General features: G+C 42.3%; 1 protein-coding gene across 1 annotated transcript; it reads left to right on the plus strand.

Annotated features, from left to right (window-relative positions):
* Window positions 1–595: 595 nt before the first annotated feature.
* On the plus strand, window positions 596–26,810 carry CAPN9 (calpain 9). The gene is made up of 20 exons (XM_065730573.1): window positions 596–849; window positions 5,602–5,671; window positions 6,093–6,211; window positions 6,668–6,801; window positions 7,395–7,563; window positions 9,058–9,141; window positions 9,408–9,493; window positions 11,579–11,656; window positions 14,651–14,811; window positions 15,494–15,651; window positions 16,310–16,518; window positions 17,317–17,353; window positions 18,816–18,896; window positions 19,379–19,436; window positions 19,993–20,057; window positions 22,356–22,424; window positions 23,797–23,875; window positions 24,684–24,800; window positions 25,812–25,870; window positions 26,690–26,810. The coding sequence occupies exons 1-20, from the start codon at window positions 637–639 to the stop codon at window positions 26,714–26,716; spliced, it is 2,073 nt and encodes a 690-aa protein (XP_065586645.1). The 5' UTR covers window positions 596–636; the 3' UTR covers window positions 26,717–26,810.
* Window positions 26,811–27,336: the final 526 nt, after the last annotated feature.

Below are 27,336 nucleotides of genomic sequence, written 5' to 3' on the forward strand. Positions count from 1 at the left end.
AGAGCACACAGATCTCCTTCAGTGCCCAGTCCAGTAGGGTCCCTCCCTCAGGTAAAACCTCCTGCTACCTGCTCTGTTCTGAGCTCTCTGCACAAGTGTCCACCACCTCAAATATGGGGCCAGCCCTTAACAAATCTCAGCCCTAGTGTCTTTCAACAGGGTCAACACCTGGCCACAGAGTCAGCCCTGCCATCAGGCATGCCAGGCTTTTCTTGTGTGCGGGATAAAAAGGGTGAGCTTTCAGTGGCTGCAGAGGCTACACCCTCCTGCAGCTCCAGTTTCACTCCAGTGGCTCGCTGCCACCAGGGCTTTCCTCAGGATCTGCATACCTCGAAGTCAGTGGCCACCTCCTGCCCAGCCCCACATCCTCGTTGGGGCAGTGGGGAGTGGTGCCAGCCCCCATGTGGGCCCATTGTCACCAGGTGGGCACAGCAGCCCTGCCCCAGGGAGGGCCTGGCACCACCTCCCCGCTCCCATCCCAGCAGCTGGTGTGGTTGGGTCAGATGCTTTCCCTCCCTGTTTGCTTTCAGGGTGTTCATCATCTCCCGTGCTGCTCAGAACTGCTCCCGCTCATTTCTCCCCTTGTATCCTGTACTGCTAGACCTCAGCCCACTGCACTTCTCCCTGTTGGGAGCCATGCCCTACCTCCTCCACAACTCAAAGCCGAGGCCACCGCCGCTGCCGCAGGAGGCACGTGGCACCCACAGCTCTGGGAAGGCCTACCAGGAGCTGAAGCAGGAGTGCCTGCGCAGTGGCTGCCTCTTTGAGGACCCTGACTTCCCTGCCAACAATGCCTCCCTCTTCTTCAGTGAAAAGCCACCGATTCCCTTCCTCTGGAAGAGGCCTGGGGTGAGTATACAATGTCCGCTCACCCCACTGTTCTGTGGGATCGCTGCTGTGTCCAGCAGTGAAATGTGATGGATGCTTGGGGTGCTGTTGTGAGATTTCATCCTCTCAGCAAGGAGCAGAGCTGGAAGGTTTTGCCCACCAGAGCTGCATGTTGCTGGCTTACAACCGCAGAGAGGTGTGGAAGGGTAGGGATCGTGCTATAAATGCTAAAATCTTTCATAAAACATTGCAAGTGTTTCTGAAATACAACTTTTTAGCCTATTCTGTAAAATCCTATAATTAGTCCATTTCCCCTTGCTCGTCTCGGTTTATTCATTTAAATATTGTATGTAGTTTTTCTTCTGTTCTGCCTTCTGTAGCTTAATGTGCAGCCACACTTAATGTGCTCAAGTTTACGTGTGTGCAAAAACAACTTCTAATCAGGCTTCTCTCCTACATTATTGCTAAACAAAAGTAGTGTAAAGATGGAAATGAGAGGGCATGCAAGGAATTAAAGGTAAAATACATCATGATGATGTGATGACTACTTAAAAAACAGGCGTTCTTAATGTAGGAAATTCATAATTAAGGCTAAACAAAAATTAAAAAAATTAACTTTTTAAAATGAGAGATGCTTGCCTCTTTCATGAGGCACTGAGAAATTAGGAATGCATGCCATGGTTACTGAGCCATTCAGCAGTAGCCAAGGGCTTGATGAGTACCTCTTAATGCATCTTGCATAACAGTCATTAATAACACAGTGATAGCCTGAAGCTTCACCAGTCGTATGCTCTCAGATCACAAACCCACCATCATCCCAGGTTCCCAAGTTTAACTAGTAGCCACAGAAAAATTGTGGCTAATTTTGTTTCTTTTCTAATGCTTGACATTTATTCTCTTTTCCTTTGTAGTCTGAAAACTTCTCACTTAATAGAAAGCTTTCCTTTGCTGATAGTGATAACGAGAGAAAAGGAACAAAAGAGGCTTAGGTTTTAGTTTCACTTAATACACGAGAAACTTTCAAATGCCATAGTGTGTGATAGCTAACAAAGTGCCACTGCAGTGTCATTCCTCAACAAATTTCAGCTATGAAAAGACAGGAGATGGCCCCAATGGCACTGATGCCACCTTGCCTGGTAGTGCCCTGAAAGATAGCTGGGCTTTGGGCTGCCCCAGGAGCAGGCTGGATGTGTGGGTTGGCTTCTTCCAAAGTGTGACAGGTAGCAACTGAGAGCTTCTGTGTCCCTGTATGTGGCACCCAGGGACAGGAGAGCGGTCTGTCTGTTGTACTTACTGCTCTCAACTACTCTTCCTGTGTTAATTTGTGCCAGAGTTTAATTGTTGATGTGGCTAGTATATCTCTCATTTATTTCTAATAGCTCTATGTCTGGGAAAGCTAGAGACTTGTAAGTTGAAGAATGAAAAACCGGAAAACAAAGAACAGATGTACTTTACCCAGGGTCTACAGGAGGAATTAATAAGGAAATTACCCTAATACAAACAGCCACTGGTCTGACAAGAACTATATACTGGAAACAAACAGAGAAACATAATCACAAAAATAAGGCTCTAATAAGCCTTATTTTCTCAGATCTCCACATACCACCATACCAACATGTGACAGAGACCCAAGGGATGCTATTTATCTTCCTGTGTCTCCAAAAAAACAAAGGCAGCAGGAGAGATACAGGTGCTCCTTTCATCTCTCTGAGCATTGCCCTGCCCTGCTTCTAGGCAACACCCTTCTGCTATCTGCTGTGCATGAATGCAAGACTTAATTCTGGGCTTTGTCCTTTAACCTTCTGAAAGGACTGATTAAAAATGATATACTATCTAGTCTGAGAAACCCTTAAAGAATATTTTTATAATGCCTACTCATAAATTGCAATACTTGTTTTTTTTTCTCATGTAGCAGAGAACATGACACAAGTCCATTCAGAGTCCTTTAAATCTCTTTTAATTGATTTTTATTTGCTTTAGATACAGAGATTGAAAACATTTTGCCATTTGTTAGTTGTAGAGCTGTGTAATAGGCAATGAGCCGTGAAACTCTCACAATGCTCAGCAGCATTTGAGCCTATGCCAGCATATCTCAGCCCTCGCTAACACACAGGGTTTCTTGGTAACAGCTAAATGCAGCGCTTGCTGTAAGAATCATGTTCCCCAGGAGCACTGGTGCTAAAATAAGGCATGTTCTTAAAGATCAGCTACATTATCAGCCATTGTGATACTCATGTCTAAAGGCAATGAACTGTACTTTTATCACTCCCATCTCATCCACACATACTGCGTGTATTTAACAAGCAGGTGGGCCAGGTGACAGGGAGGTGCTGTTTGGTTTCCCTGTGCCAGGTACACTAGGGACGCAGCATAACCTCACTGCCACCTCCTCCACAGCAAAGGCAAACAAAATATGCTTCCTGCCCAAATGCTGCCTCTGTGAGACTGGCTTTGTAAGTGCTGCTTCCCTCATCTGTGGCCATGTGCTCTTTTCCTTTACCATCTAAGTGATTCTTTCTTCCCCTCGGCTATAAGAGTTGGCTCATTGGTGTCTGCAGGTGTGTACTTCAGTAGCCAAAACTGGCAGTAGGCATTGAGAACTTGTTCAAATAGAGTGTTAATGACAGGAGAAGGCTGACTTGCCCCTGTTCTCTAAGGACCACTCTCCAACACTGGAGTCATAGAAAACCTCTTATCAGCTGGTTGACAGCCAGGTAAGCTGCTCATACATAGACATAGTACCTGGGCCGTTTTCACTGTTATCATTGCACTCTGGCAAGGATGGAATAGAGTTGGTTATCTGCAGTGCTCTAGATGCTATGGGAGAATCCCTGTTACGGGATGGACAGAGAGGTGCAGATTTTCTCTGAAAGGCTGGGTCACCCACTGTGTGTCTTAAATGTGAACTTTGGAGAGGATTCAGGATAGCCATTGCCTTAGAGCAGCACTGTTGGCTCTCAGCCATGGACATCCAAAGCAGAAAGCTTAAGACACTATAGTCAGGATCGCACATTCACCAGTGATCTGCAGCTGTTCCTCTCTTCCCTCCTTTTTGTACAGTCCACAATAGAGTTTTCAACAGCTCAGTCCTGCCTAAAGGCTTTCAGCAATTTGGAGAGAGGCTGTGTGGTTCGGCACAAACTGCCCATCAGAGGGTGACTTTGCCAGGAGAAACTCACTTATCAACAGATAAAGCATGGCTAACTTGCTCTTTTAAACAGGGAGGTGGCTGATGTGATGAGCTGCATGGTTTGCTGTAATACTCATCATGTCTTCTGGGCACAGCCACCTCACAGGAAGTGATGATTACAACAAAATGTACTGAGAAGGCTTGAGGAAATGAAAAAGTGGTGCTGGCATGCCTTGCTTGGCTCACTGGACAATGCTTGTGTGTTGCCTGCTACAGAATGACACATAGCATGATCTTTTTGTACTGCTGCTGCAGTAAACCTGCTCTGACTGACCAAAAAACACATCTGTGCTTTTTGTTTAAAAATTTTTTAGATATGTTGCAAATTGTGCACATCCTAGCTGAACTCTCAGGCATGACATCTTCAAACGGCAGCTCCCCTGTCTAGTAAAACTGCTTGGCATCAGTACTAGTCCATTACCATCTGCAAACCCTTGGTAAAGCACTGCATGACCTGACAGACCAAAAAGTCAGGCTGCATATCTGGGGCATGCCCAGGATTTGCTGGCAAAGATAAACACAGCAGTAGGGATTGATTGAGTCGCAGCCCAGGTGTCAGCAGTAGCCAGTGGCAGATGCTTCATAAGCGCAGGAAGCTGGACAAAACTGTCAGTATCCTACCCTGATGGCCTAACTGAATGCAGTGACAGGAACCAAGAGTAACCTAGTTTCCTTCTGGATAAATGACAGGTTAAGTGATTGAATCAGCTTTGCTACTTTTTCTCCTCTTTAATTTGCTTTTTTTTTTTTTTTTGCAAGCTTCTGGTTACATAAAGAACCTCGTGCAACAGTGTGTGCAGTAGGATATATCAGGGCAATCTGATTAATTAAAGGAAAATTCTTCCAGTAGTATATTACATGTTATCCTCTCTTTCTTATTCAATTCCATCCGATTTACAGTTCATTGGGAAGGAGAGAAGGAAGGGAAGTTTTTGCCATTTTTATGGGTTTACCACTGTAATTTTTCTATCTGGCTGACATACTTGAGAATTGCTTTAATGCCACCACGATCACACGCTCCCTCCAACCTCTGAGTACACAAGGGTGGATAGTGTTAAAAAAAAAATAACTCCTAAAAACCAACTCTATAAAACAAACAAGGCTGGAGTCCACTTTTTTGTTTCCTTATTTGAGAAGGAAATAGAACATATAGTGTTTGACAACTGTATTATGTACAGGTATATACAAGACATAATGCTTTGTTTAAAGTAAATTACCAGTTTCAGGGTTTCTTTTTCAGCTGATGGGGAAAGAAAAAAAAAGTATTAGCCAGGCTTGTAACTTAACTTTGGGATTCTGGACCAGGATGTGCTATGTTTTAACAATTGCCCATGGGTGAACAAAGAATGCCAGCCTTTCATTAGAAGCCAACTAATTAGGAAGAAATGAGGGTAGCAGATTCTTTAATTGCTCTACACTATAATTCATTAACAAGGAATCCCCATCTCGTTCTCTGTGGTGGTTACACTGCTGCAGGAAAATGTGGCTCACATGCAGAGAATGCTGCACATCTGGGCTCAAGGTGACAGCAATATTTCCTGGCATGTTTTCAGTCACTCTGTGTCTTACTCCTGCTCTTCCAGGATATTGTCAAAGATCCCAAGTTTATCCTCGGAGGAGCCACAAGAACTGACATTTGCCAAGGGGATCTTGGTGAGTGATTCCTCTGCAGGCTGTGCAGAGCAGCAGGCATATTCTCACAAGCGAGGGGATGTTGTTCTTCCCAAACTGATGGGAGCAGTCAGGCTGGAGTTACCTCCCATGCTGACATTGGCCTTAACTACCTCTTTGGTGGCACCCTCCCATCTTTGTCAGGGATCATTCTGATACAGTGGGATTCAAGTCCAGGGAAGGATCACCATGCAAGTGTACTGAGAACCAAAAGGAGCTTTTCATCTCTTAGCACAACTCAACCACGCTGGCTGGTCAGGGACATTTCCTGGGGACACAGGGGTCACTTTTTAATGGGGGTGGCAGCTGTCTGTGACAACATCTCTCCTCATTCCCATGACACCTTCTTTACCTCTCAAGTGAAAGAAAATAAGGCTTTTTCTTCCTCCTTCTCAATTCACAGGTGATTGCTGGCTGTTAGCAGCCATAGCTTCTCTCACACTGAATGAGAAAACACTAGCAAGAGTAGTGCCACTGGATCAAAATTTTGGGCCTGGTTATGCTGGAATATTTCACTTCCAGGTAAGATGAATATCTGGCACAGCACAACAACAGTTCTGACAGTTGATCATTGCATGTTGTGATTTGCTTTGTGGTGGGGAAAACACTTATTCCAGAGGAAACTTCACAAGAAGTGAGATTGCTGTACTCACTGCACTGTTTCATTTTGAGGAGCAGCCTCTTACAGGCATATACATAGTCACTCTCTGTGAAGAGAAATATGGCTTTAAGTCATTTCTCATTTTCCACCCTAACCTCTCTCAGGATACACGGTGTTAAAGATGAATCAAGAGTTGGACTATGCCCTTCCTTCAGACCAACCTAACACGGCATAGTGGGAGCAGACAGTCTACATCTGACTTCTGAACAAGCCTTTGCTTGTCACTGACTTATGCTTAGAAGCACTGGGACACCAGATTCTTAAGCTCAGGAAATGACACACTGTCATGATACTCATTCTTCGTCCTTTCTAAATAGTTTTGGCAGCACAATGAGTGGCTGGATGTTGTGATTGATGATCGACTGCCTACCTTCAAAGACCGGTTGGTATTTGTACATTCAGCTGAACACAATGAATTTTGGAGTGCTTTACTAGAGAAAGCCTATGCCAAGTAAGTCTGGTATACCACACTGTACATATACAGTTTGCTATTTGTACATACATTTTACACAGTTCAAGCTAACAGCTTCTATCCAGGTTTTTTTTTTTTAACTATTACTATTATCAGCATCCTCTTTGCTGCTGTCCTGATCTAAAGATGTGCCTATTCCTTGTAAGCTGGTCCATCTTCCATGACATCATTAAATACAATCTGAGATGACAGCAGTAGAGCTGGATCAAAGCCCAAATCCTACCATTTGTGTCTCTACTGAGACTGAAATGATGGTTCTGGCTAACTCTAGATTTTTTACTGATCTCGGGGGTAGCAAGCCACTGATATGCAAAGATATCCAGTCCTTGACAATCTGATGACAGAAAAAAAGCTCCAGGCTTTAAGATATGGAGGAACAAATGAATTAAAAAGAAATGAATGAGCAAAGCAGAAGGATCCCAATACACTCATGTGTCTCCTGGGTACGTTCTGGAACACTTCTCTTGATTTAATTTCCCTTGTTGCAATTTTATCCCCACATGAGAAAGCTCTCAAGTATGGGTATCTTCAAAGTTTTTAAAGCATTTCTCACATTAACATGTGTTTTCCAGGCTGAACGGTAGCTATGAGGCTCTGAAAGGAGGCAGTACAATAGAAGCCATGGAGGATTTCACTGGGGGAGTGGGAGAAATGTATGAGGTTAAGAAAGCTCCTGACAATTTCTATGAAATCCTAGAGAAAGCTCTGGAAAGATCTTCAATGGTGGGCTGCTCTATTGACGTGAGTAAGAAATGGGTACTGATTTTCTGTTTTCTGCATTTAAAAAAATGCACTGGACTCCAAAAATGATAGCTATGAAATGATATATATGTGTAGGGTGAATAACCCAAAAGAATAGCATGCACAGAAAATAGTGAGGAAGATGGTATATTTTGCTTGGCTTATCTGAATGGAAAACCAACAACCAGTAAATAAAGAGAAGCTCACCTTTTGCAGATGGTCAAGGCTCACCAGTAACTCCACAGGGGGACCTCCAACAAGAGATCCTTCCTCAGTGGTGGTCAGCCCTTAAATGGGGTCTAGGAGAGGTGGAGTCAGATTCCACCTCTTCTGATCACACAGGTGAACTGCCTTCACCTGTGCCCCTGCAGCTGACTCAGTGCTCGCCTCAGGTGACCAATCAGTGGTTCAGGCCATGATTCAATGGTTCCCATACAATATGTAATATTGTTATAATCACTAGTTTAAAAACTGTTTAAAAGAAAAAAAAAGATTCAGCACATTTCATCAGCTGATGGCCACAGTATTTAAGGCAATAATGAGCATCGTAAATAATAATAGTAATAATAAAGTATGAGCACTTGAGGAGGGTGAATTTTATTTCCTAGCTTACATGGTCACTAAAACTAGCCATAGCTTTGTGAGGGCTTAAAGGCTCTGGAGACCAAAAATTGATTTTCTTCATCCCTACACTCTGTAACATCTGTTGGGTCTTAGGGGACTCTAGAAACTTTTCAGGATCAGTGTTAGTTAGTAAACAGTGTCTGTGTCTTAGAGTGTGTCAGATTTATCCCTTTAGATACTGAAACTTTCCTTCCCTTTTCCCTGAGAAAAGGTTGCAGGTCGGTAGTGGCTGTGTAGGAGGCTTTACACTGCTTTGACAGCATGTCTGACATGGATGAGCCACTCATCTGTCTTCACCCTTCTGGTGAAAAAGCCTGAGTTGCTCAACACCCACAGAGAAAGCTCCATTGCTGTTCCCTGTCCACCATGCCCATTGGAAGGGCAGTTCAGAAACAAAAGTGTGTCAGGTTTCTGAACAACTGGAGAGGAAGGTTTCGAGGCACATGAAAAATCCCAACAGGCACAAAACGAGACTGTATCAACACCAGTCCAAGAGCACCTTTTCCTACCCCTTCACTTAAACCCTTTGAGTGGTAGTTTATATTGGTTTCCAGGAGCTGTGGATGATGTTGATACAAAATCTCAGGGACATAGAAAGGATCTGGGATGGGAACAACCTTGCTTTCCCTCAGAGTGCACAACACTCCAAAAAAAAAAAACAACAACAAAAAAAACCCACACAGCTCTAAGGTGCTCCCTTTCAGAGAGCACCATTGCACCATCACTGCCTGCATGGAGCAGAAAGACAAATTGCCCATTTGCAATGCTGTTTAGCCACTGGTGTCCCACTTGATGCTTGGAAGGGACCAAGTGGCACCGCTTGCAGTCTCACCACAAAAAGAGATATTCACATTGTTTTCCATATTTCAGACCAGCAGTGCTGCCGAGTCAGAAGCCAGGACACCCTTTGGTCTCATAAAGGGCCATGCTTACTCTGTAACTGGGATTGATGAGGTACGTTCCCTCTGGTTTGTGTCAGCAGTGCAGGGCAAGGAGAGGTTTGGTCAAGAGACAAAGGAGTGTCCAACACCCTTAAGAGATGGGAGGAATTATCCTGGGGGAGTTATCCAATTTCCCATCCATCTTTCCCTCCCACATCTCTTGTGGCAGTGCACCTTTAGCCTGGCTGTTACACCAACTTGGCCAACCTATGCATGTTGGAGAAGACCTGCTCCCTAACTAATGATGTTCAGTATTTTCTCTGCTTCCTTCTACTGTAGGTGAGCTATCGGGGCCAGAAAGTGCAGCTCATAAGAATAAGGAACCCCTGGGGACAAGTGGAGTGGAACGGCCCTTGGAGCGACAAGTGCGTGCACTGTACCATATATACTCACAATGCAGAAAATCAACCTGCTGCTCTACATCTAGCTTTCTGTAAATGCAGTTATTTTACAGATAATTAAATCAAGGATTTGCATACGCTTAACCATATTACTATCACACTGGCATGCCATCCTCAATATTTTCATGGCTGCTCAATTAATGGGATGCTGTCCAGATTGTTTAGCCCCTAAAATTCAGTATTAGCAAAAATCATGCATTAATATAAATAGGATAAGTGAATTTTAAGACACTCCCCAAAGTTACTTGTTTGAAGTAATTTTTTTTTTAATATAAGCCTGTTCCTGTAGTACTTGTAACACAACATCCATAGTTAGTCTTACTGCAGATAAAGTTAAAACTAATATTATATTGCCTCATCTAGATTCATTTACTGTTCTGGGTTTCTAAACATTTTAGGAATAGGCAAGATCCTTGGGAGATTTAGATCGGTCATAAGGAAAAGTTTTTTATGATAAGGTTGGTAAAGCACTGGAACAGATTGCACAGAGAGGTGGTGGGTACCCCTTCCTTGGAGATGTTCAAAGTCAGACTGGTAAGGTGTCCCTGTTCATTGTAGTGGAGTTGAACTAGACGACCTTTAGAAGACCCTTCAAACTCAGATGATTCAATGATGATTCTATGATAAGGCAGTTAGATGAGACTCTCTCCATGTGGTACCATTCAAAGTTGTGGGAGGACACAAAAATACGATAGGACTGGTCTGAAAATCAGTCTGCTTCTGCTACTAAAAGTGCAAATAATACAAAAGGAAAAAAAAGGAAGTAGTAAAAAACAATAACACATCTCCCTTCCAACATATACTTTTCCAATATATTCTTACACACATAAATCTTACTTCCTTTTTATTTCACTTTCTTCTGATGAGTATTTTCTTATTCACACAGATGAGGTGGAGAGGAGCTGTAGCCTGGCTGGGCCTTTAAAATTGCTGAGACTTGCAGTCCTCTCTAGCATTCCTTTGAATGCAAATCAATGAATTATTTTTGCATAATCTCAAGTCCTTTGTTTTACATGAAAAAATGCAGATATTTGGCGCACATAATGGGTGATGAAATCTCAAAAAAAATAAAAGAGAGGTTATGATCAGGACAGGCATCTGACAGTTCAGGTTGTGTGTTGAAAATCCTGTCTCTGTAAAGCAGAGCTCTGATTCTGCGCTTTGGAGGAGTTCTGGAGCTCAGGATACCAGAGCTTTGCTAAGGCATAATATACCTTACTTTGCTAAGGCAGAGGGTCTCCCCGGTCAATTCAGGAATTGCATTATCTTTTTGCAATGATTACTGGAACTGAAAACCTGGCAAGAGGTGCCCTATATATCCTATCAGATTGAAAATGCATTAGGGCAATTCCAATTTTTTACTACAAGCTTTAGTAGATTTTTGTTTGGTTTTGACCTGCTGCAGGTAGAGATGTAAAGATAAATAAATTGAGGAAAAGATTTTATCTGCAACCCCAGCTACTTCAGCAAATCTCTCTGTACAGGGCAAGGAGTCTATTTGGTTCCCATTAAGTCAACTTTGTCAAAATGTCTGTCCGGAAATTACTGACAAACCTAAAAGAAGAGATGGTGCTATTGATGAAAAACAGATTTAAGGAGGAGTGTGACTTAGTAAAAACTCGGTGTTTACTGACTACTGCATTTTACCTAAGTCCAATGCCTGGCAGCAGTCCCAGTGCTGAGTGCAGAGAATAATTCAGGCAGGATGCTCCTGGGGAAGTCTGGGAATCTTTGTCTCAGACCTGCTTCCAGGTACATTAGTTGAGTCTATTCCACTAGGTGAAATGGTAGTAGAGTTCAGGAGACCTTTTAAAGGCGTACATGTTTGTGTGTGCTGCTCAAATAAAATACATTTGGAAGAACAGCAGCTTACTGATGTGTCCAGCCAGTTGAGTGAGGAGAAATTAAATGCCATATATCCTGCTGGAGCTGTATTCAATTAATGGAGTTGTACTTGATGACAGAGTTGGATTTGTGATCCTTGTGGGTCCCCTTCCAACTCGGGATGTTCTATTATTCATAGTGAATCTTGATTTTATTTTCTTGCAGCTCTCTAGAGTGGCGTTCTGTCAGCCCATCGGAGCAGAAGCGCTTGGCTCAGACTGCACTGGATGATGGGGAGTTCTGGTAAGCTACAGGGTTCGAGTGTGACTTCAGTCAGAAATCAAGACACAAGTGGGCAAAATGAGTGATAAGTAAGAGATTTGAGTGATCAACTGCTCAGTTTCCTCCTAGGAGAGAGTGGGTACTGCATGTTTCATGTGAGTACATGCGTATTTTATGAACAAAAAGTTTTTTAAATATTGGTTTAGTTATTTGTATTAGCATATTTCAAATACTGTGTCTCCCATGGCTTTAAATCCTTAACAAGCACACTCTATGCAAGGAAGCATTGAACTGCACTGTATTAGCTATGAAATGCCTTCAGGGTTGATCTTAGTCATACACTGCTAGGGAAGGGAAAGCTTAGAAGCAATGCTACATGTTATAGAAAGTACAAGAACACCAGAATATGTGTGAAATGATGGAAAGATTTAAGAAAAGATGAAATGAAGGGGGGAAAATGTGGTAGCAATTGCTTTAGAAGTGTGAAGTGTTCTTCATGCCAAATTCACTATCTCAGACAGAGCAGATGGCTGACTTGCACAAGATTCCTCTCCCACCCTACACCATGTCAGCTATGCCATGCTCTCCTGACAGTGTGTCTGGTCATATTCTCTGGGGCCAGATGCTTATCTCTTTTACACAGAGGCATTCAGCAGCACTACTCCAAATCTTTCTCACATGTTAATTTTAGGCCTGAAAGGCAATTTAATACAGATGATAAAGAACATAAAGTCACACAAAATGATTTCTCCTACACTTGGGTAGCTCCTGAAGGAAGTAGGACCAGTGACTGATCCATTACTTAAGCATACCTACATATGATGTTTTTCAGTTATTTTGCTACTGACATTGGAAATACAGTAGTGCATTTCTGGCTTTTCCAAAAAGTTTTAATGTCCTTTTTTTTCCTTTTGTTTTGACTTGCTGCAACTGCATCATAAGGGATTAATAAAAAGAAGACAAAAACTTCATCTGTGACTCCAGTTATTCCAGCAAATCTCTCTGTACAGGACATGGCTAAAAGTCTGACTGTGTAACAGAATACAGGTGTGCAAGCAGGCATCAATGAGGGATGAAATTAATCAGATAGCTGTCCAACAGTGCTAGGCTGATACCTAAGTAAGTTCTCAGAAGGTCAGTAAAATGAATGAGGTTGAGCACACTCAGGCAAATGCTGGTCTTCTTCATATAGCATCTCAGACACTGAGAGCAGAAACAAAAACTATTGGGACTGAAGTTTTCTGTGAAGGGGTTATGTGGACAAAAATCATTTGCAGAATATAAGAAATTCTTCCAAAACCAGTCAGGCAAGTTTGAGACTAGTTAACTTTCCGCTTAGTCCATCAAACTTATTTATTGTGATGCCTTTTGACTTTTGTGTGGTTCTCTAAGGAGTGTTTGTCTGTTTGCTCTTTCAAAGACACTTTGATGGTTTCCCCATCAGGATAAGTACACAGACTCTGGATGATCAGTGATTGTGGTGCACCCCTAAGGACACTGAAACAGTCAGGAGAGGAACAAGATGAACAGAGCTGCTTCTCCCCTGCTTTCAGTTTGCTCCTACTGCTGACAGAGTTTAGATGAGGAGATGGAGTTTTATTATTATTTCTGCAGCCTGTTCACCACGTCTGGCAGTGACTTGGCTTGCTTCCCTGGAAAGCTGGAGTGATCTTTGTGAGGTGTTTTTAAACCTGCTGCTAGAAACTTTGAGTAGCAAAGTAATTAGATCTTAAAGCATTCAAAACATTCTCTGTGACACACATTATCTTCGAGCTTAGTAAATAACATCGGGTACACTGTCGCTTTTCTTGCTGGTGATAACTAGTTTCTACTGAAGTAGACCTAATGTCAGGTATTACAGTCAGAGAGCTCAACAAGTATCCTCTTTGTCATTTCTGAATGTGTCTGCAAGGTGAAAAGAAGCCCAAGAAACCTACTGCGAGCTCCTGAACAACTGCTGTAATTGTGCTCCAGGTTTTGGACCCAGCTTATTTCATGTGCTGACTGCACACAAAGCAATGGTCCTTTCTCATGTGCAGACTCATTTTTGTTAAACAGAAGAAGCGGAAGAGGAAAGACACCTGTTTGTTCTCAAGCACTGTGTTTGGTTTCATGCAAGGTAGAACAGGAAGGCTAGGAGGATGGATAGTGTAGGAAGTGAAGACTGACCAAAAGCCACAGGACATTTAAAGGGAGATAACTGTTGTTTTGTCACAGTGGCTTCACTCAGTGTAAAAAGACAGCACAGTTGTGAAGTAGTACACAGAATAAGGCAGCCAAGGTGGGCGAAGTCATCTCATAAGTCCTTTTGAACTTTCTACTCTTTGGGCTGAAGAGGATCTTTGTGGTAACATGCTCAGGGCCTACTGATCTCATGAACTATCCCAAAGATATTTGTCTATGTTTTATAAGTAAAGGTCTGTCTTGTCAGGGCAGATGAAATGATGCTTCTACCAGATGGGAAAAAGATACCCTACTGTTCACTAACAAATGAGCTTCTTACTTGCCCTAGTCTCTTCTCTTCTAAAATCAGAGGGTTGGAGTTTTCTCTTGCCTTCAGCACTGGAAATCTAGGACAACCTTACAGAAGTCAAAACAGATGTTGTATCTCTTAGAAGCCAAATCCAATCCATAAAGGATAATTCCTTCATCTACTTTGCAGCATGCTTCCAAAAAGCCCCAAATTGCCTAGTATGACCAGGAAATTGGAGGCAGAGATTTTGCTGTACTGCTCCTGCTATAGTGTACTGAGCACCATAATGAGAATTAGCAGAGCCTGTGATGTGCAGTGCTAGCAATATATATGAGAACAGCTGACAAGAAAGAGGAAGAATCCCAGGAACACAAGTTGTACCATTTCATCCCACACTGAAAAAATGTTGTAAAATGGCCCATGGCAGATGTAAAGATCTACATGAGCTGGGAGCCTGGCCCTGGGACCCTGGCATATAAATGCTTTTCTGGTCATTCACTGAAGTGAATCATTGCCCATCCGTTCCCATATCTTTCACTCAGGATGAAATTTGAAGACTTCAAAGTGCATTTTGATAAAGTTGAGATCTGCAACCTGACTCCAGATGCCCTGGAAGACAGCACTGCCCACAAGTGGGAGGTGACGATCCACCAGGGGAGCTGGGTCCGGGGATCCACTGCAGGAGGATGCAGGAATTTTCTAGGTAAGTAGATACCACATTGAAAATGAAAAGCAGGCACAGAAACCCGTACCTCTCTCAACTACCTCTCCTGTTACTTACTCTAGAGCTACAACTGTGGATGTAGGACAGACTGGCTGAGTCTCAGCTAGTAGAAGCCAGCCAAAGGTACAAATACAATCCCACTTGAAACTTTGGGATAAAAGAACTGCTTTCTTTGCTCTCAAGTTCGTTGGATTTGTCATTTGTCTCTCACATTTGTACAAGCTGTACTAGCTCTAAGTAAGTAGCTTAAAATGCAGCAGTAAGTGTAAAATGAGACAAAATTCCAGCTCCACTAGCATGTTTATGTGGCTCTGAAGCAGCATTGTGGATCTGAACTGTGTTACTCCATATTGGCACCAGTACTATGGAATCATTGTAACCATGTGAACAAAATCCCAGCTGACAGCTTTATTTAAACCACGGTAACTTAATAAAATATCAGCCCTAAAATCTTTTCTACACCTAACTCCATGAAGGACTTTGGGATTCGGCTAATTTTCTGCAGAGTTGAGTGGAAAGAAGCATGAGAACTAATTAAAAAAAAAAAAAGTAATTTTGAGCAAAACCTCAGCTGAATTGTCCTTTTTGTTTACTTATTTATTTTTGTGGTTGTGGTATTACTCTGAGGCAAGAAATGTTCTGTTGTTCTTTACCTTGGCAGATACTTTCTGGACAAATCCACAAATCAAGCTGCATTTGACAGAGAAAGATGATGGTCAAGATGACTGCACATTCATAGCAGCACTGATGCAAAAGGATCGCCGTAAACTTAGGAAGCTTGGTGCTGAAATGCTGAGCATTGGCTACTCAATTTATGAGGTGCTCCATTGCTTTTACAGTGCAGTAGCCTCACCATCAATATTAGCATCTTTCTCCAGATTTGTAATCCTGCCAGTCATCGGATATTTTTAGGGACCTTTCTCCTGAAATACTCTTCTTGGTTACATCAAACCCCATGGAGAATTTTGACTTGGTTAGGACAGAGTCCTTTCAAAGGAGGATTTAAGAGTCCCTTGGGTATCTAGGGTAAACTCCTCAGTCCTTTGACTGTGTCACTCCCCTGCCTGGCTCCCAGAGAGAGGATGTTGCTTCTTGTGAGCCTCCTGGGGCTCATCATGCACAGTGGTTGCTGTCCCTGTATGAAGTCTGGATTAGAAAGTCTTTTAAGGCATTTTCTCCAGCCAGAAGAGGACTGTGAAGTCTCACCTGGGATTATGATATTTAATAGCAAGGAATGTTTAAGCAGGAAGGCAGTGTCCTAGTGTCCTCTTAAACTGTCTTCTGGGTGGGAGAGAACTGTTGGTAACAGGTCTTTGTCATAAAGCATGAGCTAGGTTGCTGTGAGTGCTTGGGAAAGGGAGTGACAGTTAAGGTTGTGTTGTGCCAGGCAGAGTTTGGTGAATGAGAGTTTGGAAGAGGGCAGGGGTAGCCCTCAGTATTCCACAGCCAATGCAGTGCTGCCTTGAATCCCCTGTAGAGCCCTGGTGGAGATGAACACCTGAGCAAAGACTTCTTCAGGTACCACGCCTCCAAGGTCAGAAGCAAAACCTACATCAATTTGAGGGAAGTGTCTGACAGATTCAAGCTGCCGCCAGGTGATTACATCCTTGTTCCAACCACATTTGAGCCACACCAGGAGGCAGATTTCTGCCTGAGAATCTTTTCAGAGAAGAAAGCCATCACTGAGTAAGTCAGCAGAAAGCACCAGGCCTTTTGGTGCTTTCCTCTGTGTGGGGCTGCCAGCTCCTGGGAAGGGTCTGGTTGCTGGGTGCTCAGTACTATGGCAGAACCCTATGGCTTCTGAGGGCTTTTTGCCTCTATGCAATTTTTATTTGCTTAGTAAGGAGAATAAGGAAAGGTCTGAAAATGAGCTTTTGGCTCATGGTGCATCCTCCAATGTGAGGCTGAACTGGGTCAAGGTTCATCTGCCTGGTTCCTTTCAAAGTAGTTGGGAAAAATCCATCTGCAGATGCATTTGTCCATTTTTGCTAAATCTGGATGTTTTGGAGAGGAGTGTAGGAAGTGGAGAAATACAGCTTGCCATGATGAATCCATTGGAAGCCTGCAGGGAACAACTGCTAGCTGCCTCCTGCTGTTCAGTAATATGTGGGTGCAGTAGCACATGTTAGTTTCATCTTTGTTTCTGCACAAATTCTGCCCACGTGACAATTCTGTATTAAGAAGGAAAAAAATGGGGAAAAAAGAGTGCACAATTGATCAGATTAATTCTTTTGCAGAAGCATGCACAGAGGCTATGCCTTTACTGAGTCCTGCTTAAAATCTGTTATAATGGCTCCTGCCAAAATTCGAATTGTGCAAAAAGCTGTCTGATTAATTTTGTCTAAACATAAGAAGTTCAGAAAAAAAAATAAATGCATTTTTATCTTTCATCTCTGGAAAATGCAATGAGCAAGCTTGTGTCCTTTCCACACCAAGCAGACATTGAGCATCTTCAAATACTGAATAAGGTTTTGTTTTCCCCAGGGATCTGGATGAAAATGTTGCCATTGATCTCCCCGAGGTAAGTCTACAGAGTTAAAATAGCAAGGGGATAGCTCAGTGTAAGCCAGCTCACACTGCTTTTACTGTCTTTGGCTAAAACACGTTCATTTCTTAGGAATGTTCCACAATTGCCAGCTTTGTGTGAGTGACTGAAACATTCAGTTCTGCTGAATATGGTAAAAGAGCTACAACAATTAAAATCTCAGTCATTGTACTTCTGCAGCTGCTTCAAGACAGAGTCAGATAGACCAGAGGCTGCTGTCAGCCACCACAGGTGCACTGAAAGTGCAACCCACTTAGCATGGAATTGCACATGGCCTTTCCTATCTGTTAAAATTCTGTTTATTGTAGAAAATGAAAATCAATAGAATTTCCACAGAACTATGTTTGTTTTCAGTACAAACCTACCAATATCCACAGGGCTTGGAAGGAAAGGCTTGGTACATGCGTGTGCCCAGTGAGGTGATTAAATTCTTTTTGTGCCAAGCACCAATTGCAGCTGAATCCAATTCAGCTCCTGTTTTAGTGTTTCCCCGCAACATATCTGCTGATTGTGGTGTGAAGTCCTATGGAAACAAGCTAAGCCCTGATTCCATGTGAACCTCTTCATTAGAAACCTCCTCCAGAGACCACCTAGCAAATGTACCCCTTCATTTTAGGGCCACATTCAGGGTCAAAGTAAATCTGCCCAGTATCATTCAAGGAATTCCTCCAAACCTGAGCAATACAAAGTGAGGAACAGACACGTGGTAAAAAAATAAGTGCAAGTGACCAAGCAGTGCTGACAGGGTGACGGTAAGCTGAATATCACCCATATTGTATCTCCTTTGGGTAGAGAAAGCAAAGCTCAGTTATTTGCATCCTGAGCTGTGCTGTTAGTTGCCTTCTTTTTCCCCAGTTTTTGACTCAAGAACTCTGTGTGCATGGTCACCACAGCTATGGCAATGGTCCTGTCCATATGCTGCTGCATGTCTCACTGGCAGACTGCAGCCTGGGTTCTATACTCCTGCAATGATACTAAGGCTCTCAGTTGGCTGAAAACACTTCTAGGCATGCAAGGGTTCTGTGTAAAGTGCTGAGATGCAGCCACCTCTAGCTGCTGCCATTGCGAGAGGCCAGAGGTCCCTGAATGATGCCTCTAGAAGGAGCTGCCTTGAACTAAGTAGTTCAAAGACTGTGGAAGCAAAGTGGTGCAGGGGTGGGATGAGACAAGAGGCAATTTTTCAGGACAGATGCTCATGGTTCTGAAATAGCCAAAGCAACAGCACACTATGTAATCGTTCAGGAAAAGGAAATAAGAGCTGAGACTCCCCTCAAGAAACGAGATGCTTGGAAGGCCTGAGGTCTGCACTCAAAGCAGTGTTCAGGAGCATGTACCCTTATTGTAAGATTTGCTATGGTCTCCTGTTGCAAAAAAAGGACAGTGTGCAGGAGAAACACCATATTTTACATATAGTGTCTTACTGTGGTTGATATTGCAGCCTCCAAACCCAACCCAAAGTCCACAAGAAACTGAGGAAGAAAAGCAGTTCCGGGCTCTGTTTGAGCAGATCTCAGGAAAGGTAAGTGCCAAGTCTTTGTGGGTCATGGCAGCGCATAGAAAGGAGGAGATGATTCTGCTCCCTCCCATGGAGGCAGAAACGTCGTTATTCTGGGGGACAGTATGCTTAGCTGTAGTGTGTCGTTTAGGCACCAGATGTCACCATGCCTTATACTTAGATGAAGAAGGGCACAGTTCCTACTAAGCAAACAGGAGGTTCACAACCAGAACCCAAGCTCTGAGGGGGCCTATCTGTTTCAGTGTCCAGATGCATTTTTCTCTTCCTTTGAATCATCTTGAGATTGCTTTCAGACAGCCTCATGCACAGTAGCACTCCCATATTTTGCTAGCTCTTCGATTTTTAGCCTTTTCTGAGTTTTGTATGATTCCTTTTTCCTGAGTACAGGTAGATAGGATTATATTTTCTGAGGTTTTTGATATGTCTTATTCCGGAAACACTCAAGTAACAGCTGCGTCTTCCCTTTTTTTCTCTTTTAACTTTAGGACATGGAAGTAGATGCAGAAGAACTTGAATATGTTCTAAACGCCGTATTAAAAAACAGTAAGTGCTGATAATCTCTGTACTTGCTCACTGGCATGCAGTTAAGGGCCATAAAGAACTTTATAAAAGCTGCTCTTAAGCTCCCTTACAGGTGTAAAAATGAAGGCTGTGCTACTTGGCATCCTCCAGCCAGGGGAGAGCTGGAAAAACATCTGTTCTGCGATCTAACCACTTGATTGCCCTGCCCCCTGCATGATCCATGTCAATTCAGTGAGGCTAGGTCTACACTGCACTACTGCTATGCTCTAGGAAGACAGGGAGGGGGACTAGTGAGACCTGGATGGCTTGTTTGAACAGCCATCATGGCTCTGCTATAGGCCCTTAGTATAACAGGAGACAAAGACAGTATTTCCTTTTATGTTTTCAGTACCTACCTCCTCTGTCTGGATTGTGATTTCCACACAGTTTGGGCTCTCTTCATTTTCCAGTGCAGAAGTCTTTCCACAATGAGGCCTAAAAGCCAGTTATCAGTGCTTATCAGGTCCTGTTTTCTACTATGAAATTAAAAAAGGCAGATTTGCCCAATGATTTCTTTCTTATTTGTGTTCTTTTTCAGGAAAGGACATAAAATTCAAGAAGTTAACTCTCATTTCATGCCGAAACATCATTTCTCTTATGGATGTATCCTTTTAAATATGTGCTTGTGAAGCCAAACAAATACAGAATATAATTGTTCATAGCAGGGAAAGTCCTGGATTTTGGAAATGAATGTGGTGATGTTGTGTGAGAATGCTGTCCGCAGGAAAAAAAATAAGTGAAAGTAGTATCCTGATTTTTGCATTAGATATTCAGGGTTAGGATCTTCAAGTCAGACCATTTTCTGCTGCAGACTTCAGAGAGAGATGTTTCAAGCTGAGTACTTGTAGAAAGAAATCTAAAATTATTTACATACAGAACAGTGGATTTTTCAAGATGCAGATTATTCAAGAAAGATCTGGAAAAGATTACTTGAAGTAAATCCTGTTGTCTGAGAGTGGAATTCACCAGACAGAGGTGTGCATGGAAATTATGGTTCAAAAATCAGGAGATTGGTAAAAATTATTGACATCAAGACTAGGTTTTTTTTTTGTTTGTTTGTTTGTTTTTTACTAGTAGATGAAAAGCTGGTAAATCTGTTCATTCAGCTAGACTATGGAACTTCAGGAAGCAGACTCGTGGGTAAGATTTTTCTGGCCAAATTTAGGCATTTGTGATGGAGGTGGCCACATCTATGCTAGCTTTCTAGACAACTGTGAGAAATGCTAATTCATGGCATAGATATTTAGATCTGATGAATCACAGCTCTGATAGCTCTTCACCAGGTTCATCCTTTGCAATGTTTTGCTGTCTGTTTAATTTAGTATGGCTTCTCTTCAGGTAGAACTATTTTTGATGGTATGCTTTTCTGACTGCTGATTTTGTTACACAAGACAAAACAGATACAGTTCTGACAAGGCAACTATCTAACATTTGGGTTTTGTCCTGCTTGTTCAGCTAGTAAATTCTTATGTTTTCCTTCAGTTGTTCAAGTTCATGATGGAAGTAGCATGCTCTCAAACACTTCCAATACAAAACCAAAACAAACAAAACTGCATCCTGTAGAAGCCATGTCCATAGTGTCAAAATTTGGTGCAGATCAGTCACTGTGCACATGCAACAATGAATAGTGGACCAGTCTTAAATCTTCTCCATTAGAAACGAAGCTTTGGTAGGGAGCCAGTCCCTGCTCACCTCTCATCCTTACATGGTATTGGAGCACAACAGGGATCTATACTTGACCCTGGTGCATGGCAGTCCCTACTGTTTAGGTTATAACTAAATAGTTTCCATTTTGCAATACTTCCAAGAAAATCTCTGCATAGTTTCAAATTAATGGAGAGATATCTCTTCATCTCCTTTGGAACCATGAAGAATGCAGGCTCAATCATCCCATTCTGGTCGTGGCATTTAAAGCACAATGGAGGAGTGAAAGAACATGAATGGAAGCTTGAGCTGACACTTCCAAGTCCACTCCATATCATATGCCAACAAATTCCCTGGTTGTCACCATAAAACAGTGGGGATGGGAGTGAAGACTTGACACGACACCAGGAAGAAGAACCTGGCTGGGTACAAAGACAGACTTTTCATAGGAATGACAATGTCGATGGAACCTGTGGGTGCCCTCAGTAATATCACTAGTATAGGTGCTTAAACAATAGCATGCTTTTTAAATAATGGCAAGCTAGACCCTGCTTGGTGCATATTGGCCATTGTGAATACTTGCTGATCTAGTGTCCATAGGAGCAAGGGCGTTATCTTGAAAAGTAAGAGGGGAAGGGGAATATGACTGAGTTCTACTTCGGGACTATCCGTAACTCAGTACTAAGTACTAAATATTAAATAATTATATAATTAAATAATATTATACTCAGTACTAAATACTAAATACTAATAACTCAGTATTAAGAAGAACCTCACATTTCAGGAACAGTGAAGTCCAGGTACATGTTGTCACCATCTCTTGGCAGCCTTGCCTCACAACTCTCATTAAATCTTTGATAGAGTCATTGCAGCAGAGCCTCGTCTCTAGATAACAATACTGAATAACACATTGGCTGACTAACTGCTTCAACTACAGTAGCAATTTGTTTTAATCAGGTAATTTCATTCTCTGAATCATTTATATCACATTTACATCCAAAGCTGTTCTTACCTCAGAACAATCTGTCCTTCTTACTCCCGTGGAGCCTGAATTGTTCAGCTGTGTTTTTCTATCACATTATGTTCCCTAAGTATCGCAGCCATGAGTGTAACTGCTTGAGCTGCACCTCGTGATAAATCTCACATCAGGTTCAGTGGCACCAGACAATGCAATGTTATATGTTTAAAGAAATAGAAAATTCAGCTAGAATTTGCACCTTTATAAAGTATGTCGTTTTCCTTAATTCAGATCATTAGACCAGTGGCAACGGGAAACTGGAATTCAGTGAATTCAAAGTTTTCTGGGAAAAACTGAAGAAATGGATAGTAGGTGACATTATGCATTGTATTTGTTTCTCCGTGTTACTAGCTATTTCATGCCTAGCTTATTATGCATATGCAGACAAAAATAGAGACAGGAGTGTTTATAAGCCAGAAATTTTAACTCAAAACAAATGTTTTAAAAGTACACTGCTTGTTTTGGATTATCAAAGACATCCTTAGCTTTCCGTGATGCTAAACCTTAATGGTTTTCTGGAAATAACAGATATTTATAAGGAAATCAAGTATGTTTGGGACAAAGAATGTAGTGGGCGCTACCAAGGAATCCAATCAAAATGAAACTTAAGGAGTTTCCATTACTGTTGTACAGAGGAAGAAAATGATGATTCATCACTAGTAGGAAACAATCATCTCATAAGTCACTGCATTTCCATTATCGATCTCTCAGCAGTCAAAAGTACTGAAGTCTGGGAAAGTCAATTCCAATTTTAAACACATTTCCCTGCCACTGTATATGGTAGTAAAAAGAAGCAGACTTTCAGAATCAGGGCACAGACGGAATATTTAAATAAAGTCATCCTAATTACTTCCTCATGGTCGTTAACAGTTTTTTTCTGAATTCATACTTCACCCAAGCATTCAAAATATGCAGTTTTCTGCTTCTTGTCTGAGCCATCAGAAATGGCAAACTCTTATTCTGGGTCCTAATGCCGTACCTCTCTTATCAAAAGATGCATTGTTTTTTTAGCAAGGAAACTTGAGAAATTCTTGTCTTTTGTAAGAGGATTGAACATATATCTAATAGAAAATTTTAAACTGAACATGAAAACAGCTCCATTTAACTCACATTCTAAGGGAGGTTTGTGTTTGCCGTCTCATTAAAAAGATGGATTTTAACTCCAACTTAATCATTTAATACTTTCGTCAAAATTAAAACCATCTGCACCAGTTATACCATGAATGTTTAGAACCTTTATACCCACAAGCAAATGACAAGTAGGGGATAATCTCAATATCATGTTAAACAATTTGTTTCTACCTTTGGGATTATAGAAAAAAAAAAAAAACAAAAAAAAAACACCCCAACAACATCAAAAGAGATTCAGGATTCTGCCTCAAGACAAGTGAAAATACATCCTTCTCAGATAAAATTACTTATTAAAAGATCACTTCATTATTTCTGAATGCTTGGGTCTGGCAGTGTTTAAGTTCCATAACAGCCTATTCATATGACAGAGAATTGGGTCCCAGATTTTCTTCTCAGTTACTGCAGATCAAACTAGATCTAGACTAAAGCCTTGTTGGCCTTCCTGAATGCTTATGTCATACAGAGGTTAACACCTTGCCTTTGTATGCCATTTCTGCTCTCCCTTTCATGTGGAAATACTGAGCTTTTCATCTGCTCCTTTTATAACAGAACATCTTTCTTCGATTTGACTTTGATAAATCCGGCTCCATGTCTTCCTATGAGCTTCGCAGTGCTCTCAAAGCTGCAGGTAAGACAAGCACTATGAGCACTACAGGTAAGACAAGTCAGGCAAGTTTGCTGTAGGCAAAGCTTGCTGCAGCCAATGATGCCAGCTGGGCACCCCTTAACTGCAAGAAGTGCTAAGACCCAGAAAGGACTTGGGTATATAGAAGGTAAATTGAATGGACTTTTAGCATCTAAGTGAAAACCTGCAAGCTTCTTTATGATGATCCTGCAGCCTCTGATCCTGCAGCACAGAGATGTAGGTAAGACCAAACATCCCTTTAGTTAAAGCACTTGTTCGGCCAAACTTAGCTTTCCTTGTGCCCACAAGGGTTTGAAGCAGCATGGTCAAGCTGGGGCTGAGAGCAGCCAGTGATGGATCAGTGGCATTCCCCATCCTCCTGTTTGTCAGATAAATGTTTACATTTTTACTGAGCCCTGTAAAACTGAATACTGCAGGTTTAGGTCCTAAAAGAAAACACTTCAGAACCCACCTCCACCTGAGGTGTGGAGGAGCAGTGAGTGAGCTGTTTGTTTGAAGAGCAGTCAGTGGGTTTGCATAACATCACAAAAAATTTTTATTAAAGTACCTAGCTTTGGAGAAATCTCTTCAGTTTTCAGAGAAACTTAATAGTCTGTCATATGCAGTGACCACAAAATTCGTTGTTCACCACTAGATTGAAACACTCTGCAATCAGATCACCTTCTGGGTGGATGTGTGCCATTGCTCATCCTCCTGTTGACTGGTTTTCAACACTAGCTAGTACAGGTTTGCAGAATCCTTCCTGTTCTATGAGGCTCCTCATTTTTTGTTTGTGTGTATGTTTGGCAAGGATACCAGCTCAACAACTACCTGCTGCAGCTGATTGTTCTCCGATACTCTGATGAACAGTTCCAGATTGATTTTGATGACTTTCTAAACTGCCTAGTTCGCTTAGAGAATGCAAGTCGTGAGTATCTTCTTCCTTTGGAATTTCTTTCCCTTTGAAAAGAAAATTCCACTTTTGGCTGCCATCAAGCATATCATGTAATATCTGAGATAAAGTGTGTATGTTCAATGGCTAACATAAAATAGCTGTGTTTAGCATTTGTTTTTAGAATAGCTTTTCTCCTGTAAAGAGAAAAATGCTCTGCTGCTGATGGAAATTTTCCCTGTGTGAATAGAGCCAGCTTCATAAACTCCACAGCAATGCAGAAGGCACGTAAAGAATGCTGGCAAAGTCTTTGTTGTGTTCTTTTTATGTGGCTCACCCATTAGACTAGTGGTGCCCAGCCACTTTTTAGCCAAATCTCACCCATAAAAATATGGAGCAGTTGTGTGTCCTGTTGGGTCGAGCCCCAGTAATCAAACTCACTGTCACCACTTCCCTCCAATTCCTTTTGAGCTGGCTAAAGACACTGTTCTCTGCTCATCAAGGCACCTTAGGTCTCAGATCATTTGCACACAGTGTCTCTCTCATTCTGGAGCAGAGGCAGTAGAGACAGGTAAAATGGCTGGATGAATGCTGAAGTGATCATCAGTGTGTCTCCAAACTCAAACACAACATAACCCAATCAGAATCATAATGAACTTGAGTGATCTTTTTTGGTTTTACTTCTCTTTACTTCCTGGTTATGTCTGTGGCAATAGAAGTATTAAGTACTGAGAGAAAAAATAAATAAGATAGAAAAAGAAATTGCAAATCCATTGGCTTCATTTCAGATTATCCAAATCTGAGTGCTTAGACACACAGTTCCAATTGATTCCTGATACGAGACTTGCACAGAGGCCTGAAGTCAGGACTCTTGCAAGGAAGTCATTTTTCAGAGCAGTCACCACACCCAGCAGCCCTAGGCGTCCAGCCTTTGTGCCAGGCCCTCCATGTCCTAGGTACATCCACCCATCGTTGTGGGATGGGGAGCTCATGCATGAATATGAATGAGGCATATTTATAGTTCTGGTGTCCTGTTTTCCATTTCAGGAGTATTCCAAGCATTGAGTGTGAAAGACAAGGATTTCATTAACCTGAATATTGGCGAGGTACGAGCACAGCTTCATAAACACCAGCAAAGTGATGGGGTTTCTCTAGAGCTCAGTCCTCACATAAGGACTGGAGCATTTCTGTGTGACGCTTCAGGTGAAATCTGTGTCCATGAGAGCACAGAGCTGTCTGCCTTAGATTTCAGCAGGGCTGTGATTTTACAGCTCACACACTGATTGCATTTCATTGGTGCTATTTCCTTCCTTGCCCTGTTGCATACTGACAGCTTCCCATCTTCCCTTCTGACTCCTCTGCTTTTACCTTCCTTGGATACCAGATTGGGATGGGGTAAAGGGACTGGTGGGGGGGGGGGGAGCTCTTTCTCTCTCTGTGAATCGCCCAGGATTTGTAATCAGCATCTCAGTTAATATGCATCCTCAGCTTCTCAGCATAGGCTTGTTATTTTCTTTGTGCTCTCTTTGTCTTCCTGTTGCACACATGGTCTGTGTCTCATTTTACACTTTCCCAAAGTTTTCTGGGGCAATGCACATTGAATTCCCTGGCACTGCAAATGCAAAACCTCATGTGGGCTGTGGTGAAGGAAACAAACACACTGCTGTTACTGGCATCCACTGCTCACAGAGCTCTGCCCTCTTCCCTCCAAGCACAGAAGTAAACGCTGGAAAGTCCTACTTGCATAGTAGCCAGGGTCTTCATGTAGCAAGAGGACATAAAAGCCAGTGAGCAAAGATCCCCCTTCCTTGTGTGGGGTCAAATCAGAGCAAGGCAGTGCTTTTGAATTCTGTTCTTTCATTTAGGGAGGAAGGTGAAGGGCCTGGAATTATTTATTGTAAATCTGATCTTTCTTTCAATGTTAGTTCATCAACCTGGCAATGAACATCTGAGGAATTTGGACTTGGATGCCAGGAGTCTCTCGCATTGTCACTGCCACAACTTCTGCCCCACCAGCTGTGGTACCCTTCTGTTGCAGACTTCACCAGGAGCTTTCGTGTGGAGGAAGACGCATGCTGAAGCTCATCTTTCTGGTTTCACGTTCAGGAGTTCAAGAGTCAGATCTCGTTTTGTTTTTAATTTTGACTAAGCCTGTTGACAGATTTGTTACTGGGAGAAGTATTTGGATGGGGCACACATGCCTCTCGAGCCGACTGAAACTGATGCCCCTGAGTGAACACAGCCTTTTATGAAATAGGATTGTATTTAGTTCCAGCACAGCACAGACTACAATGATTAAACAACTTTATTGCTGCTTGGCTACAGATTACTGTAAGATGCTTTTAAAAATATAAGGTTGCATAAAATTTTGTTCAATTTGCAATTTATTTCCAGGCCTGCTGTCTGGCTATACATAACAAGTCTCTTGTTGCAGCCACGTGAATTTCAGTCTGCTGTTCTGTGAAGGGAATGGATGGATGAAAATCTATCCCTGAATACATACTTAGGACGGAGATCCCTGGTCCAGGCAAACATAGAAGGACGTTTATTTAAGCTAAGATCTGATGTTCAC

This window comes from Cyrtonyx montezumae, unplaced genomic scaffold (assembly GCF_038088225.1).
Source record: "Cyrtonyx montezumae isolate F1298 unplaced genomic scaffold, pur_monq_1.0 scaffold_0, whole genome shotgun sequence".
NCBI classification, from domain to species: domain Eukaryota; kingdom Metazoa; phylum Chordata; class Aves; order Galliformes; family Odontophoridae; genus Cyrtonyx; species Cyrtonyx montezumae.

Excerpts from the sequence above, each read along its gene's own strand:
- CAPN9 (XM_065730573.1), top strand. The coding sequence starts at position 637 with ATGCCCTACCTCCTCCACAACTCAAAGCCGAGGCCACCGCCGCTGCCG. Across the intron at positions 17,354-18,815 it reads TTGCCATTGATCTCCCCGAG|CCTCCAAACCCAACCCAAAG; the intron begins GTAAGTCTACAG and ends TTGATATTGCAG. Across the intron at positions 24,801-25,811 it reads TCGCTTAGAGAATGCAAGTC|GAGTATTCCAAGCATTGAGT; the intron begins GTGAGTATCTTC and ends TTTCCATTTCAG.